Source organism: Gallus gallus, chromosome 1, assembly GCF_016699485.2.
Source record: "Gallus gallus isolate bGalGal1 chromosome 1, bGalGal1.mat.broiler.GRCg7b, whole genome shotgun sequence".
Lineage (NCBI taxonomy): Eukaryota > Metazoa > Chordata > Aves > Galliformes > Phasianidae > Gallus > Gallus gallus.
Genome location: NC_052532.1, coordinates 57,077,809 through 57,095,518, shown reverse-complemented (window position 1 = coordinate 57,095,518; position 17,710 = coordinate 57,077,809). Strand labels below are relative to the sequence as shown.

The following is a 17,710-nucleotide window of genomic DNA, read 5'->3' as shown; positions in this document are numbered from 1 at the left end:
GCCATTTGCTAAGTGCCAAAAGGGAAACAGTCTTTATCTATCTGCTAAAATTTCCATATTTGTTTAAGGCCAAATCTCAACAAAAGACCTGCTTCCCTTCCAGCTCCTGCTCTCTCAGCTCACTGGTGTTTCCTTTCTTCTCTTCCTCTCCTCTAATTTTGTCTTCGTGTTATTTGCTTTACAGCTCCAGGCTTTCAGTCCCAGTGGTTTATTCCCACACCGATCTTCCCTTCATCACTGAGGTTGAAGTCTCATCTTCTGGCTTGAAATGTGATGCTCCACTGAGATCAGCCACAACTCCAGCGATCTCCTTGCCAAGCCATCTTTTTCAGGCTGCCTGAATGCTCAGGGAGACACCACATCTCTGCTTCATTTCAGTAAAGGTATTTGTAAAGCCATGAGAACTACAGAAGTACCTCTTTCCTACCTTCCTAAACCTTTAAAGAGGACCACAAGAATCATGAGTAAACAAAGAATCATTTTTTGTGTCTACCAAAAAGCTCAAGCACAGTTGAAAGACAGTGTATAGAACCATACATCAGTTAGTAGGTGATAAAGCTACAAAGACAATAAATACATCAGTAGAAAAATATCAAACAGCAAGGAAGAGAATATGTCTTCTTAAATCCTTTGAAACTACATTGATACTCATGGTAGGTAAATTCTAGCTATTATATGGTTCATGTAAATATTTTCCCCATATTCTTTACAGCAATATATACTATATATATACACTATATATATATACACACAGAGCAATATACAGCAACTGAAATGTCAGAGGAGTAACTTCTCTGCTCCCAGGCCTTTAGAAATAAAGGAAAAATAATTGATATTAGCCTTTGAGAAGGAACAGGCTGATGGTAAAATAAACTGTTAATGACTTTAGAGAGAACTTCCAACCACTTTCCTCCATCCACAACCAGATTTTTAGAGCTCTACAATCTGGTTCAAATATCTGCGCCAGATGCCTAAACTGTGATGTCAGCTTTGAAGGTCATTGTTATAACTGTGATGGATAGCAAAAGTTTCTCAAATGAAAGCTTGAATTCAGGAGCACTGACCTGCCTTACAGGCTAGATTCTGTGATAAATGCTATAGCTGTGAAACCGCATTACCGCACAGCGCAGTTTGTGGACCTCCATGGCCCTTGTTAATACATTGTCATGTTGATGGGGTCATGGACACATGTGATGAGCTCTCCACTCATTCACCAACCAGGCTTCACCAATTTCCCAGAAACTTTATGTGGCCTTTTCCAATGCCATGCAGAGTGATATGCTCCTGTCCTGAAGGAAGGCTGCAGATCAAACAGCAAGATGGGCATACGTACAAATGTTCCATCACACCACAGCAATCAAGTAACAGCCCTCAAAATGCAGGTCTGGGATCTCCTGAAACATAATGACCTACATTCAAATGAGGGGAGAATCTTTAGAGAAGGCATGTCCTAGTCATCCCAATCCCATCAGGCAAATACTACACTCCATATGAAATATGGTAACATTACCATAGGCAGCAGCGTAGAGGTGGCTGGGATGCCACAGGCGCTTGGTTCAAGGCCAGGCCAGCAGCAAGCGAAGGAGAGCTTGGGCCTGAAGACCTAAAGTCCATGCCTCAGCACTGTGGGCAACTTTCTGGCAAGAGAAATAATGCTTCTTTCCCCATTTTCTCTCTTTGCAGTGGTATTCTTGGAAACACACAAGAAAAAAAAAATTTGTTGCTGAGGAGTCTGTCTGCTCCTACTGCTTCTTCTTCACTTGAAGGAATTGACAAGGCAATTAGTTGCTGCATCACAGGCGGGATGCTAACAGTAACTGATGAGCAAGAGGAGGAAAGATGTGCCGCCAGCTTCACGTGTGAGGGAACACTGGTGAGGACAGGACCAGGTTCCTCACTGCAGGGTTAAGAGGGGAATGCTGGGAGGAAACGGGAGCCATCTCTGTAGTACCATCACATGACGCCAGACCTTACACTGGCTGCATCTCTCCTACTGCCAGCCATTCAAGCAGCCTTCCCCGACTTCTCTTTAAGACACATAAACAAGTTGCCTCTCTTTTTCCTATGAAACCTCATTTAGGAACACCTCTCTCAGATTTGAAACACGTTCCTGTGCTTGTCCCAGAAATAAGTTTCACAGTCCTGAGGTCAAGACACTGCACAAGTCCATCCTGCAGCCACTTCATCACAGAGAGGCATGGAGCTGACAGGGGTCAATGTCAGGCTGTACAGCAGCACACCCATCCCCATAAGCCTGAAGTCACCCCTGGCAGTCCGTGGCAACCCTTCCTATTCCCTACTAGGAGCAATGAATTACGATATTTGGAACTGCAGGCTCCTCAGGATACCAGGTACAAAGCAGTCCTTTTCCCTCTTGGATACAAAAGACTATTCCACATCAAAAGGACAGACAGCTCAAGTCAACATCAACAGGCATAGAAACCCCTTGCTTCAAATCCTCAGCAGTACGTAGCAGCTTACTGCAGCATCTCTCTTCCACAAACACGAGGCTTCCAGAAGAGAGCAGTTTATTCTAGCAATGCAGAGGACAGCTCTGCTGCTGGACTGGGCAAGGTCCCCAGATCTCCAGACATACTGAGCATCCCAGTTTGTCTTGCTCCACCCTGACTGATGGAGCCATTTTTTCCCCTTTTCTAGGAGCAGAATTGTACCCCCAAATGCAATTCCAGTGATGTTCCCTATCTTTTACTGCTCTGGGGCCTTTCTGTCCCCTTTCCCCAAGACTGGTGAGAACTGTGTTCTGCTAACGCACACACAAGTGCACAACCAACCAGGAGCTGGTGCCATCAGCCCTCACAAATCCATGTAGTCCCTGACAAAATCCTTCCCACTATGAGGAAACCATCCCAGCACTGCCAGCCAAATGGCTGAACATTTTGTGAATTGAAATGCGCATCTCATGGCAATTTAAATATGTGCAAATAAGAGTATAATTCCACTGCTGCCAGCAATCCTGGGTGTTTAAATATAGTATGAAAACACCATAGCTTCTATTTTATATTATATAAACTATTTAAAGGAGAAAGTCTAAGGCTCTGTATTCCTCTGGTTTTGAATACATATGGCTGAGAATCCGGCAGGACTTTGCTGTTGTTAAGCTAAGGCAGCAGGATACGAGAGCAGAGGAGGAAGTCAGGAAACAAAGACTCTAGCAACTGCATTATCTAAAGGAAAGAGACAAAACATATATGCACTAAGTGCACACGGGCATCGCCCATGATCCTTCATGGATGTGAGGGGTGTCACTGGAAGGAAATGAAGTGCGGCTCAGACCGAGGTGAAAGAGACAAAGCAGCTGGGATGATGCAGCTGGATTTGTCTTGGGTCCCTTCCCACTCACCAGGCAACCATGGCTGGTGTCAGACACCCAGTGACAAACACTCCTTCCATCAGATCCTGCTTTATGTAGAGCTGAATATGCCCTTCCTTGGGGAAAAAAAAAGAGGAATTAATAGTAATAACAAATTAATCCTTCACAGTCCTATGACATGCTTCACAAGGACACGGTACTAGAAAGGACTATCCGTGTTCGTTTTTCTTGCACAGCAGGAAAGTATATCATATAATCCTTCCTCCTAAATATATCCATCTTCATCCTTAAAACCTGTTAGAAGTGCTGTGCCCTCATCACTCCTTCCAGAATCCCACTTCAGCACAGATTTCAGCCTATTCATGGTCCTCACCCACAGTGTTTTCTTGCTTATGTTCCTAGCTTAAACACTGCTTCCATCTCCAGTGGTTTAACCCCTTCTCCTCTGGGTAACACTTACTGTTGTATACAGACTTTTCATCCCTCTCTTCATGCTAGTGGCCTCACTCTGGATCTGCTTCAGATCAGGATAGGATCCTCCCTATCCTGAATTCATCCTTCTCGGAGGTGGCTGAATAGTGAAGACTGTAACATGACTTTAACATTTCTTACTTGAGACATCACACCAGCACTGCTCTTCAGCCACACCTGATTTGCGCTGATCATGGCTGTCCCACTGTGCCCGCACTACAGGACAGGTGCACCCCCATGAGCCCCTTGTCCACCATAATTTGTACTCTGTGCTCACATCTCACTTGCACACTGGGTGAGATTCAGGCACACTCCTTTCCCACCCTGAAGGAAATCCACTGCAGTACCCAGACAGGAAGGGGCCCACCTGAGCCCCAGAACTCCCCCAGTCCAGATGCCTGGGGGACCAGCCTTTCAGTATGCAATATGGGGTGTATTTGCACAATAATATAAACCTGTCCTTAAGGATCAAACATTCACACTGAAAAGAAATTTCACATTGTTACTCTCTTACTGCACGACTTGATTTGCATCTTTACTACCAACTTATCCTCAAGATCGTCCAGGTTTTTGCACAGAAATTCCAGGTCTCCTTTCTCTTGTTGATGCCCCACTGTTTTGTGGCAGCAGCAAATGTCCTTCTGTTTGCGTCCAAGCCAATGAGAGCTATCACCTTGCAAACCTTGCTCCAGTATCACTGATGACATTATTAAACAACCTTCCTTCATCTTAATACTCTCTCTCTCCACACTTGTTGGCTTCCTTCAGCCAGTTCCTTAAGCACACTGTAAACTGTGTTCTAATTACCTTACCATTGTAATGAATTGTTTCCTCAGGGGTAGAATATAAAATCCTTTCCCCAGATCCCAATATGTTAGGTCTACTGCATTTTCTTTTCTGGAAAACTGGTTATCTTCCTGGCAAAATATATCAGGGTGGTTTGGCACACCTCACATACAAAAACATATGTTGCATGTATATTTCTTTTTCCCCCATGTGTTTAATTAATCTTTCCTTTAGAACTTACTTTAAACTCTGTTTAGTATTATTATGATTAAACTAAAAGGTCCTCTGTGGCCCAGACAACTTTTCTCCTTTTCTTTAAATATAGATTTGCTACTTTTCAGTCCTACTGTACCATCTTAATAAGACAGATTTATTGAATATCCTTTCTATTGGACCTGCAATGTCACATATCATATCCTTCAGTACTCAGAGATGGAAATTATCCAGCTTCCCAATTTGAGCCCATTAAGCTATTTGAGTTTTTTCAATTTCCCCTGCTCCTGTTAGCTGGCTATTTTTTCTCTCTGAACAGCATAACGTTCCTGCCTATCTCCTTAACCACTATGAAATATCATTGAGCAGAACTGGGTAATCCTGAGTACTGGTAAATAGAAAAAGGACTAATAATGGAAAATTTCTTTCCAGTGTCAACTTTAGCCCTGCAAGATATATTTACATCGCTGGACAACAATCCTCGGTGTAAAACAAGGATAATCCCACTCTTTATGGTCAATCACAACATGCAGTATTCAGATACTCTCAAACAGGGAACCACTAAAGTAGCTAAGGCAGAGCAATATAATTGGATCATCAGTTACAATCAATCAGCATCATTCCTTAGAAATCAGTATAGTGACCTTAATTTACACCTTTAACACTTGACTGAACTTTTTCTGCTATTGTGGTTTTGGTTGGCTGTAGTTTTTACATTTTACATTAAATGACCACTGAACAGAAAGCAGAAGTACCAACAAAAATATTCATATTTAGTGCTTATAAAGTCTTTTTTACGTATTAAAAGATGTGTATTGATTAGTGGAAACATAGAGGCAAGCACTGTACATTCATATTTACGTTCTAGTGTCTCTTCCATTCAACCAATATCCTTGTTTGACCTATTCAGTCACAGGGCTTCACACCAGGCCCTGTGCTTCACACCAGACCTTTCACTTTCCCTGAGCCTCCTGCTCCACCACCTGGGCCGTCATCTGGACTCTTTCTGCAACATCCAGCGGCCACCACAGTCACACTAAACTTGTTTGGCCTTTGTATCACCTCAGATCAGCATTAAGGACTTCCTGCCTGCTCTCAGACCTCTATATCACCCTCTTTATCATTTATTTCCTTCTTCACGTGCTGATTTGATCTGTGCTGCACTCCTTCATAGACCTTTTACTCTGCATTTCCCTATCTACTTCTACCCTGCAATCCCAAATCCCTACTGACTCATAGCAGCTGCTCTCTGCTATGTCTCACACAGTAGAGCATCACTAATGGGAATCCCACTGCCTGCTAACTCTCTCTGCTATAAATGCATTTTTTTCCCATTCAGTTCTGCTCTTCTCCTGAGTTTACTGCTCCAGCTCAACTCAGCTAAATCCCAGCCTCGCAGCCATCGTCACCTCTTTGCCACGTTTGGCTCATTGCTCAGACCCTCCCACCTCCTCCAGCCCCCGCTTCAGCTGTTGCACAGAATTTCATCCAGTTCTTCCACAAGAAAAATGACTATGATCTTCCTCTTCCAGTAGCTTTGCCTTCTGTTCCCTCTTCCCCTCCTACCACTCCTTCTTTATTCTTTCCCACAGATGAAAAACCTCCTATGCAGCTCTTTTCTTTCATTTAATTTGTTTGCCACTGAGTCAGTCTTCTTCTACCTCCTGACCTTCCTTATGGTCATTCTTGTCTTCTCATTCACTCTCTCCTTGACCTCGCACAGCCCTCTGCCTCTTTGCTCTCATAACACAAGTACCATTCAATCTCTTTCCTCTCGAAGTTTTCTCTCCTCAAAGCAATTATTTTTCTCTCCAAGTGTCACGTTGCTTTCTCTCCTTCCTTTCATCACCAGCCACTCTAAATACTGCAAATTCAGATCCCATCTGGAGCCCCTCACCACTCCCAGGCTGAGCTTCCCAGTTCCATGCAGCTTTCCCTCCATCGAAGCTGATGCTGCCAATGTCTGTACTTAGCCTACACAATTTCAGCATACTCTGAATCCTCTGTTCTCATCAGCTGCAGCATGTCAGCTATCTCCAGCGGTCTCTTGTGCTGAGATCATGTGTTTCATCAGCTATCATGACATTATTCACTTCTTTTGCACCACCTTTGAATGTGCTCATTTGAACATTCTCCAGAAGACACCTTTCTTCCCCAGCTCCCTGCTCTGCTGCTCTTCAGTGAAGTCCATGGGATTTTTCTCCCTCTATTTTTCTCCTCGGTAGTTTCTGTCATAAATGTGGATTTCACTACCATCTTCATGCAGCAGTTTACAGAGTCACTTCTCTAACGCAGACTTGTCCATACTCACAGTCTCTCTAACGCTCCATCATAGATATAAGAAACTAAACATATCATAGCTAGAACAAAGTTCTCAATGTTGGTGTCTCTTTTTCTTTACTATATGTCCCCATCAGTAATTCTTCTCTTAATCAGCACAGCTGAATGTGTGACTGTCTTCGTTGTTGTAATGAACTTGAGCGACATATTCATTTCATATCTCTATGTCCATAGATCCAAGGGATGTCCTTAAACATCCCTTTTGCAGAATCTTTCTCCATCCAGGCTGTCATCATCTCATGTCTTTATTACAGCAATATTTCTTTCTCTGACCTTTACAAATGTTTTCCATGTAACCATTCAGGATGCTGCTAGAAATATCTTTTTCCAAACCCCCCAGTCTAACCAGGTCATTTCTCCTAGCAGCCATAGACTGCCATCCCAATAACTGTCTATCTCATTAGTGCAATCTATTTGTCTTCATTAGGGAAATGTCAACTTCTTCCTACAGTCAGCCGAAGAGGTCAGTCCCCATCAACTACTTATTAATTTTTCAAGAAGACATGACCCATGATTTTGTTGGTGCCATCCCTCAGTCTTTGGAAGACAATCTTGTAAGCATCTGCACCTCCTATTCATTACCCTTTTTTACAGCCCTTCTAGGAATCCTGCATTTTGTGGTGCTTACAGAAATGTGGGTAGCCTGCTGATGTTTTAAAACCACTACCGGTCATGCTGAATATAATTACTTTGTCATCTCCTTGTACTATCTCACAGGGTGCATTACTCTCCAATATTTAAAGTGCAGCAACATGTCAAAAGGACAGGGACGTTTTTCTGCTCCGTGATTTCTGATCCATGATTAAGGCTCATAAATCTTGTGGTAGAACTCCAACTGATATTAATAATAATGAACAGAATCCCTATTATACTGCTGCCGAGCTGAGGTACAAGAGATTAAGTCATTTGCTTCAGGTCATGAAGAAACACTATGGTAGAGCTTGGACTGAATTCTGGCTTTGTAAGCCCTGCCTTAACTCCAACATTACCTCTTTTCACCTGTGTTGGTAGTTACCTACAAAGAACTGTGATTTGAGCTGGCTCAGCTGGGCAGCACTGGATATTTATTTGTGGAAGAATTAAGCATTATTAGAGAGAAAATGGAGACATTTCTATTTTATAGCCCGATTTCCTCCTGCAGAGAAAATATGTCCATTTACACTCTTTTTTTTTTCTTTTTTTTTCTTTTTTTTAAGTGGATGCTATTTTGAATGATTCGTTAAGTGTGTTTGGATTTTGGAATCCGCATTCTTTCTTTATTGATACCTTAACAAACTAAAAAACACCATCTCTGACTTTCTTTTCCTTTTAAAGATGTGAATATGTACTCACGGGTTCCAGCAACACTTGATTAGCAATGAGCCATTAAGTAACTTACATTATAAATGATGATCATTATTTTTTTGCAGAACATACGAGACAAAAAGTCTTCTTCCACATCTTTTCATTGGCACTGCAATAGTTAATGAATGCACTCTACTCTTAAACAGCTATTCTGAGTGCACAGAAAGACTTTTTCAATGAGTAAAAGCAATATTAATATGGATTTTTGGAGCTGACAAAACCATTTCATCTCTATTTAAATACTCTTTCTTGGTATATGTTTATTTTTACAGTAAATGGAACACATCTGCACTCTTATTAAGTCTTTCCTTCACATTTTTTAGAAAGTTTTTAACTAACACGCAGGAGGGATAAAATGCTGAGATTCTTCAAAAGGATTGGGATGCTCTGTTAAGTGAATGGGAATTAAGCATGCAGTCCTGCAGGCAGCTCTGCAAATACCAGTTTCTGTTGAGAAGGGCACGATCCCGTCATTTTTACTCAGGCAAAATTTCCATTTGTCTTCACTGACAATTCTGCTTGAAAGCCAACAGCTTGACTGAAATTCGCTCTTTAAAACAGCATGACTAAAAACAGTCGCAGCTCTGATAAATTACATGTATGTTCTTAGTATTTTTAGCAGATATGTATTATCAAACTAATTATCTCAGATGTGTCAGAGGAACGCGTCAAGTTCTCATTACATGTGGTAAAAATGCTTCTTAATGAATTGTTCCTTCTGCGCTCACAGACTAAGAACAGCGGTGTCACTGAAAGTGGTGAGGCAAAGTACTTGGTTAGCCCCAAAGTGCAACTGAAATTATACCTTCTGATTAAATTTTAGCCAATCCTTCCAGCAGAATCTTGTTGTGACAGAATGGGGCATAGACCTTGTGCTGGCCTTTCCGTGCAGAGACCATTTTAACCTCAAAGGAAACACTAAAGGCCTGAACTTGCTTCATCACCACATTCAATAGAACACTCACTATTGACATCGTGAGGATCATAACCAAGACTTCAGTAAAGTCACAGAATCATAGAATCATAGAATGTCCTGGGTTGAAAAGCACCACAATGATCATTGAGTTTCAACCCCCTGCTATGTGCAGGGTTGCCAACCACCAGACCAGGCTGCCCAGAGCCACATCCAGCCTGGCCTTGAATGCCTCCAGGGATGGGGCATCCACAGCCTCTTTGGGCAACCTGTTCCAGTGCGTCACCACCCTCTGTGTGAAAAACTTCCTCCTAATATCTAACCTAAACCTCCTCTGTCTCAGTTTAAAACCATTCCCCCTTGTCTTACCCTCATAAACAGCTGTTGTTCCTCCTGTTTATACGCTCCCTTCAACTGTTGGAAGGCCACAATGAGGTCTCCCCGGAGCCTTCTCTTCACCAAGCTAAACAAGCCCAGTTCTCTCAGCCTTTCCTCATAGGAGAGGTGCTCCAGCCCTCTGATCATCTTAGTGGCCCTCCGCTGGACCTGTTCCATGAGCTCTGCATCTTTCTCGTACTGGGGGCTCCAGGCCTCCAAGCCTCCAGGCCTGTTCTTTAATAAAAAGTCCTTTTTCTAATGAGTACATGCAGTGGGATTTCAAACACATAAACTAAGCACTTACATTCTTTAAATGTGTGAAGAACATATGCAAAAAGCCGACTGTCCTAATTTGTCTGGCAAAAACACTGCGTTTTAAAACTGAAATCTACGGAACTGCAAGGTATTGTGAGTACTTTTATGGAAATAAATCTGAGATAGATGCAAGTAGCCTCTCTTCAGGCTTTCCCAATTGTGTATAAATAATCCCTCGTGACGGCTGGAGTAGTCTCGTTAAGCCTTTCTTCCTCAATTGCGCCACGCATCTGACAATCAGAACAGAGAAGGCTTTCATCCCAGAAATCTTGCATACTGTTTGGTTTGGAGATAGGCTGCACAGGAATTAGTTTCTCTTCTTCTTGATGGTGGCATGCGTCTGAGTATACATGCAATAAAGTGTTTTAAAAATAGGATTTACTATGACTTCCATGGGCCGTGGGGAGGAAGGAAGGTAAACAGGGAGTTGAAATAATAAGGTCATTGTAAAATTTTTTAAATAAAATTGGATTCCAGTGGCAGGCAGCAGAGCCCCACACAGGCAGGTTTAGCTGGCAGTCTTCCAGAAGAGAGATACAAGGTCCTCTGAGCAGTAATTGTCTCAATAGAACAGTCTCTGGTTATTGTGCAACTTTTCTGTGTACTTTATTGTACCTTTATAATTAAATGATGTAATTTCTTTTTATCCTTTCTTGTTTCCCTCTCAACTAGAACAGGAAAGCATCCAAGCAACGCTGCAATCCAAGCAATGGTGCGGACAGACTCTGTGGCTCACAGGTTTATTTTCTGGGTCACTACAAGTTGTACACAAGGCATTGTGAGCTGGTGATTGCCAAGGCAGGAAACAACCTCTTCCTTCCTCCTGCTGTGAATGGATGCTTACCTGCACTTCAAACCTCTCTACGCACAGTGCTGGAGGTGCTCGGTTCCCTGGAATTTTTTGGTGGGGTGAAGGAATGCTGCTTTTGCTAGAAACTCAGTGGCAGAAAGGTAGCCAGCATCTGTAACAGGGTATGGAAAACACTATGTTCAAAAGGACACTGAGCAGCAGGGCTATTTCCTTCACTGAGGAGATCGTGCAGACATCTGAGTATCAGAAGAAGCCTAGAGCACTGCACTGAACAAAACCAGGGCCAGCATTCCTTGGCTCAGGGCTTCAGCTATCAAGAACAAAACTCTGGTCCCAAGATGTTAAAAGGTTCCATCAGACATCAAGGCAGAATCACAGGATCAGCCCCATATGCTCCTCCTTTGGCTGGCCCTCCTCTGCACGAGCGCTTCCCCTCAGTCTGAATAGCCTGTTCACAGGAATGAACATTATTCAAGTGAGTAAAAGTTAGCAAGACTGAGCCTTGGGTTTGCACGTTCGGCTCCAGTACTTTCTTTATTGATTGCAGCTTATGTATCTTCTGTACATTTTGTTTTGTTTTCAGTTATAACAAAGAGAACAAATTAGTTGTCTCCTTTTGACGCAGTGCTGGAATATCCTCCAGGCCTTTGGGTCCTTACATCTGTCTGCCTCTCCCCAGGTACACTCACTTGTAAAAATTTGTTTTTATTCATTGCCTTTTTGTCTAACTGTATTACTAACATAAATGTTTTAATTACAAGAAATTTAATAGATACAGAATAGAATTCCAGTAGTGACCCAGAATCTTCAGAAACAGAACTGGCTTTTAAAACCACTGGCATCAGAATACTGCCAAATAGCACAGGGCCTGATCCTGCCACAAGCCATTGCCTACAGCTTGTATTAATTTCAGCAGAGTTCACAAGCAGAATAACTGCAGGGTATTTGCAAAGCTAGTTAGGCTCTTAATGACTATTTTTTATTATCCTTTGATAGACAAATCTACCATTCTCAAAACTGGAAGTTTTGCCTAGGGAAAAGTGTGTCTCTGAGTAAATGGATCACTTAGCTTCTGTCCAGCTTACAAAGAAAAAAAAAGAAAAAGAAAGAAAAAAAGGAAACTTAATAGCATTCCCATTCAATTACATGTAGCATTATATGCAATATTTGGGGCCAGAACCCACATTAGTTTATCCAGTTCCATAAGAGGTGTGCCATATTAAATTAGCAGCTGGCAAAGGATGGAGGGTAAAAGGCCCACGTATCAATGACCATTTGCCCTGGAGCTCTGGTTTTACACAGAGAGGTATTTCATCAGTACAAGACGACGCACTCCAGTCAGGGTATCTGATGACTACAGGTACAGCACATTTGCAGTTCTTCACATTCACATCAGGCATGCTTTGCCCAAGCACCACCCCTGCAATCTCCAACTCCAGATGAGCGTCTGGCATGGAAGGCAAGCGAGACGAGCACCGTGGTGCTGCCGAGATGAACCACAAACACCTGCCTCCGCTGCAACACACAACTGCTTTCAACATCTGACAGCAGCGGCAGATGTACTTATTTCACTGTCACCATACAGCTGTGGATCGTAAAGGAATGTCTGATATCTGTCCTTAGGAGGAAACAGGGACACTAGTTGCTTCCCCTCATAAAGACAGCTCCAACACGCACATATCAAATTTCTAGTTCAGAGATTCCAGCTTACAGGCATTCTTAATAGGTGGTATTTTACATTACTTTTTGCTAAAGGAAGAGTAAAATCCATTCATTCTTTTTGATCTAGCTGCTAACTTACAGTGCATAAGCAATCTGATAATACCACTATCCTTGGTTTTATATGTGAGCGAGTCAGAAGCTGTCACTTACCAAGCTGACGTTATATTTGCTCTCCTGTGTCTTAACCCAAAGATGCCAAAGCAGCCCACCTCTACAGCAGTGATGTAAACATGCGACTCTTCAGCATAACTGAGACTTACCCTTCCTCCAAAAAGACCACCATTGGTGTTCAGCGTTATGAGTGTCCCTCCTTTCAAGTTTCTCTTAACACACTACAAACTTGTTTGTAAAGCATCCACAGAAAGCCCTAAGACACCACTGTCTGAGCACTCCTGACTCCGGGGCACCAACCCCGGGCAGCGGTTTTCTGTCCACCTGCATACAACCAGAGATAGGAGCACAGGGCCACGCGCCATTCCAAGCCCAGGAAGCGGTGTGCATTTAGGATGGCTCACCACACACACAGCAGTGGCAGCATCTTCCGAAGACTATCCTCTCCCATGTTGAACCACCTCAAAGTAAGGTGCCCCGTTTTGTCTATCACTAACACTTGACAGAGCTGCTCTTGCACACAACCCATCACCAAGCAATCTCATCAGCTTCCAGATATTCTTGAGTCCAGGACGAGGTGGGCGGTAAATGAGGAATGGCTAACTTATTTCAACACATAAAAAAACCTCTCTTGTAATTGAAACTTTATTTGGCAAAGGAGTTCTCTGGTGAGATGTTTGCCCGCTGGCAAGGTTGAAGTTCTCAGATTGTGCCACGAGCACAGAAAGTGCACATGGCAGAGTGATCCACGGCAAGCCCACGCCCTCAGCTAGACAGAGCTGAGTATGACTCCCTTTAACACATATGGAACTAAATGGCATACGTTGGCAAGTGCATGTGAAAGCATACCCCACTTAAGCAACAATTCTGCATGCACAGTCTGAAAAGGGAGTCAACACAGGCTACCAAGGGAGCTTGGGAGAGAATACAGTGTAAGAAGCAACAAATTCACCGTGATGGAAATAAACCCCTGGAGAACCATCTGAATGCCACAGAAGAACCATGGGAGGGAAATGTTATTTTGCTGTTTGGAGTAACCATGCTGTGGGCAGCAAAGATGCTGTCATCCTTTACTGAATCCCAGTCATCTCGCAAAAACATAAACGTTGTGTGGATGGGATGTATAGACAGGGGTTTGTGCGTATCTCCTCTTGCTGTACTTCAGATCAAAGAGACATCTGAGGCAAACTGACCATCGTCTTCAGCTGTCACATTTGGGGAGAACAGAAAGAGGAGGACCAGAAGACTAGAAAAAGAACAGCACAAAAATGCTACAGGCAGACAGATGCATCTCCACTCCAAAAGAAAATGACTCCTAACACTCCTAATAAATTAATGCAACGTTTTGTAGGCATTGAAAATATTCCTAAACGTGGCTTAGTGTAAACAGCAAGCTGGGTTTCCTCCTGCTTGTTAGCATTTCTCTTTGTTTACGCTCCATTTGAGGATAGAAGCCTACATGTGAGCACTACTAATGGTGCCATTCAGGACCGATGGGGTATTTGGGAAGGGAATGACAAAATACAGACATATGTAGCATCTCGTAAAATACTATGTACTTCATCTGAGTCAGCAGGCTCCAACTAAAAATAAAATAAAAAATACCCAGGCTCTGCTTTATTCATACATTTTGCTTCTGTGTGGAGAATATTCCGATACCATGGTGATGGGCTTACAGAGGCAGCGGCATGAAAGAGACGTTCTGAGGTGTGTCTGCTCTCACCCCACTGCCGCCTCGCTCCCAAGCCCCACATCTCCATGGAGGAGACCCCACGGGAAGCTGCCTCGGCGATGCCCTGAGAAGCAGCGCCCAGCCGAGGCGTTTCACCCAACGCAAGTAGAGGGCTTGGCTAGGGATGCTCACTTCCAGCTGGGAGCCCGAATGGCTCTGCTCAGCTCCCACTCAGCTCGGGAGGGCCCGGCACACGCGTTTGGTAAGAACAGCCCTTACCTTTGGCAATCAGCTCCTCCAGCTCTTGGTCGAACCCTTGTCGGTGGCATTTCCTCCAGAGCCCCATGTTGGTTGAGTTGTACTGTCTGTTGCACTCGTCGACTGCGCTCATGGCAAAGATCTGCCTCCTGTTCCTTGCCAAGAGGAGTTTCCCTTCCCAGCGGTCCAACCTCGACCTGCTGGCCCTGAGAGGCAGGTTGTTGTTGGAGTTGTAAATAAAGCCAGGATCATTTCTCTTAGTGGTGATGCTCTTGCACCTCTCCCTGTGCTTCCTGGCATCAGTTTCGTACCAGTGGTCAGAGCAGATCGCCACGGCCAGCATGCCCAGGGCACACAAAGCTAAAGAGAGGCCAGCATACAGCAGCAACCTTCCAGCAGCCATACCTCAGCTTCACGGGAACACCATGGACATCTTCACCACAGGCAAAGCCCTTGAGCGCGAGGCCACGCCGAAGCCCCGGAGCAGCCGCTCGGCCGTCACTCGGCAGAGGCAGCCTGGAGCATCCCCTCTCGTGCGGCTCACATCCACGCTGCGGAGGGACGCCCGGAGCGCTCCGAAGTCGTGCCCCGGGGGCAGTCCTGGGGGCTCATCGGCCTCCCCTCCCCTGCGGAGGAGACGCGGCGAGGAGAAGCGCAGCCGTTCCTCCCGCCCGTGCAGACGTCCCGCCGCCCTCGTCAGGCGCGGGGCTGGAGGAGCGAACCCCGGGGGGGGACTCGGGGGCTACGGCCGCTCCGTTAATCTCTTTCGGTCCGGCCGGCTGGGAGGCGCGGGAGCGACGGCCGTGGGCTCGGTAGATCCAGCCCGGCCCCGCAGGACAGAAAGTTCAGCGGGCGGACACCTCCCGTGCAGAAGCGGGGCTCTCCCGGCCCCGAAGGGTGATCCGTCTCTTCTTTGTCAGCCGCTCGGCGCGGGCGTCATCCGGCCGGCCGGCTCGGGTTTAAAGAGGGCTCGAAGGGGAGGGAGCGACGCGGGGGGCGATCCGTTGCCGCCGCCGCTTCAAATCGCGGCCGGAGCGCCGGCTCCCCGGCTGCGGCTGGCAACGCAGGGGCGCGCGGGTCCGTCTCTCCTTCGGCGGACTCGGCCCGAGTCCCTCAGACGCTCGGTCAGTCGCTCGCGGCCGCCGACATCCCTGCTTCCGAAGCGCCTCGGCTCCTCCCCGCCAGCCTGGCCATCCGCTCGCCCGGTCCCGCCGGCCGCGCCGTCAGCCGCCCCGCTCCCCCTCGGGCGGCGCAGCCCCGGCAGCCCGGAGCCCTGCCCGAGCGGCGGCCCGGCGCGCTGTGGCAGCGGGCGCCCGGGCAGGGCGGGAGGCGCCGAGGGACCGCGGGGCCTACGGACGCACCGCCCGGCGGCGGGCAGGCGGCTCCCGCTAGGCGGCACGGCTCCTGGGCCCCGGCATCGCTCCTCCACCCCCTTCCGCCGGCGTTCGCTCGCCTTCCTTCGTCAGCGCCGCTTCGGTTTGTCGCGCGCCGCTTTCCTAACGCACGGGCGCGTGAACCATCTGCAGGATGAAGGCAGGGCTACGTCCGGCTGGAAGGATGCACGGCAGCGGGGCGGGGAGCTCGGGGGGAATGGAACCAAAACAAACCAGGGGCGGAAAAAAAAAAGCCGCCGCACACCTTAGGAGGGGAGGGGAAGGCAGCCCCTAACGGTTGTCAGCGGCTCCGGGTCTGCGCCGTTTCTCTGCCATATGGCCCGATCTCCAACGGGGGAGCCGAGGGCTTTAGCTCAGCGGCTTCACGTGAGACGTATCCTCGGCATCAGCAGATGTGTATTCGGACATCTTTTTTTATTTTTTTGTCTTTTTTCTCCTTAAATTTCCTCTCCCTCTCTCTCTAATGGGAATAACTCACCCATCTCGTAGAGATCAAAAGCAACGGAAGGCACGCCGGAGTCCGCGAGCTTTACAAATCTCATTTCACCGTTTTTTAACCTAAATAAGAGTGGATCCAATCTTCCGTACACCTGGGAATCTTTCCTTGTTCAAACACCGAGCCCTGCAGCCTTGGCTAAAGCCTACAGCCAGAGAATACAGAGCGCCGAGCCAAAAGCCAGTGATGTCACCCATGCAACGTGAGACTCATTTCTTATTTCTCTGGCCTCCTTAAAGATAAACTGCACCGCTTGGCAGACAGGAAATGTCGAAGCCTTACTTTCTTACAAGGGGAGAATGTAAAACCTGGATTGAAGCGGCTCCCGCTCATACTCGGTCACGAGACCTTACGCTGTGTCACCCACACCCGAGACAACAGCGGCTGCTTCCGACTGCGCCAAAGAACCCCACCTCCTCTGTAAGTCGAAGCGTGAGCCCACCCTGCATTCGAGACCTGGATTCTGCGTGATCCAGAAAGCCGAGGCCTCCAGACCCCGAATGGTGCTGTACAGCAAGGAAACAAGCACAGTCGTTTCCCTTGCATCTGAAGCTCTGTGCCCTGGCGCACCCTGCTCTGTAAGCAGGGTCCCACTGCACGCAGTGTTTGGCTCCCAAAGGCTCCACAGCACATAACACAGCAAACAGCGCGGTCACTCCTACTGCACCAGGAAGCCCACAGCCCCGAACCTCTCCGGGACTGAGCGTTGCAAAAGTCTACATCAAAAAATAAGGCAGCACATCTCCTTGAACCTCAGCCGCAAAGTGGGATTTCCAGCCACGTAAGGGCATCCCTCCCACTAAACCACGTTTCTTTTCAAGTGTGCCATATTGCCAAAGCCCCTAACGAGATTGAGAAGCTCACACCGGGCAGTCCAAGGCAGAGATGCAGTGATGAGTGCATCTGCTAGAACAGCTCAATTGCAAAATTTCAGTGTTGTGTTATGAATATTAACTGTGCCTGGAAAGCTCCAGATGAAGACGATCGTTTTGTTGAGACAAGGCACCGGTTTACGTATGTTTAGCAGTTACTGCCCTTTGTGGTTCATAATGAAGGTACATTTCTAGGGGCCTAAGTCTTAAAAAATGAAATAAAACAAAATAAGACAGCTCAGCTCGGGTGGATCACCTTCTACAACAGGATTTTTCAAGCAAC

At 46.2% G+C, this 17,710-nt stretch overlaps 1 protein-coding gene and 1 long non-coding RNA gene across 2 annotated transcripts in view; one reads left to right on the top strand and one right to left on the bottom strand.

Annotated features, from left to right (window-relative positions):
- Nucleotides 1-15,245, bottom strand: part of TMEM178B (transmembrane protein 178B) — a 211,282-nt gene extending 196,037 nt beyond the window's left edge. The window contains exon 1 of the mRNA NM_001195276.2: nt 14,687-15,245. Within this exon, the coding sequence (NP_001182205.1) occupies nt 14,687-15,068 (382 nt within the window). The 5' untranslated portion in view covers nt 15,069-15,245. The remainder of the gene's footprint in view (nt 1-14,686) is intronic.
- On the top strand, nt 14,429-14,925 carry LOC121107273. The gene is made up of 2 exons (XR_005841013.2): nt 14,429-14,669; nt 14,746-14,925. It is a non-coding gene; the product is annotated as an uncharacterized LOC121107273 (long non-coding RNA).
- Nucleotides 15,246-17,710: the final 2,465 nt, after the last annotated feature.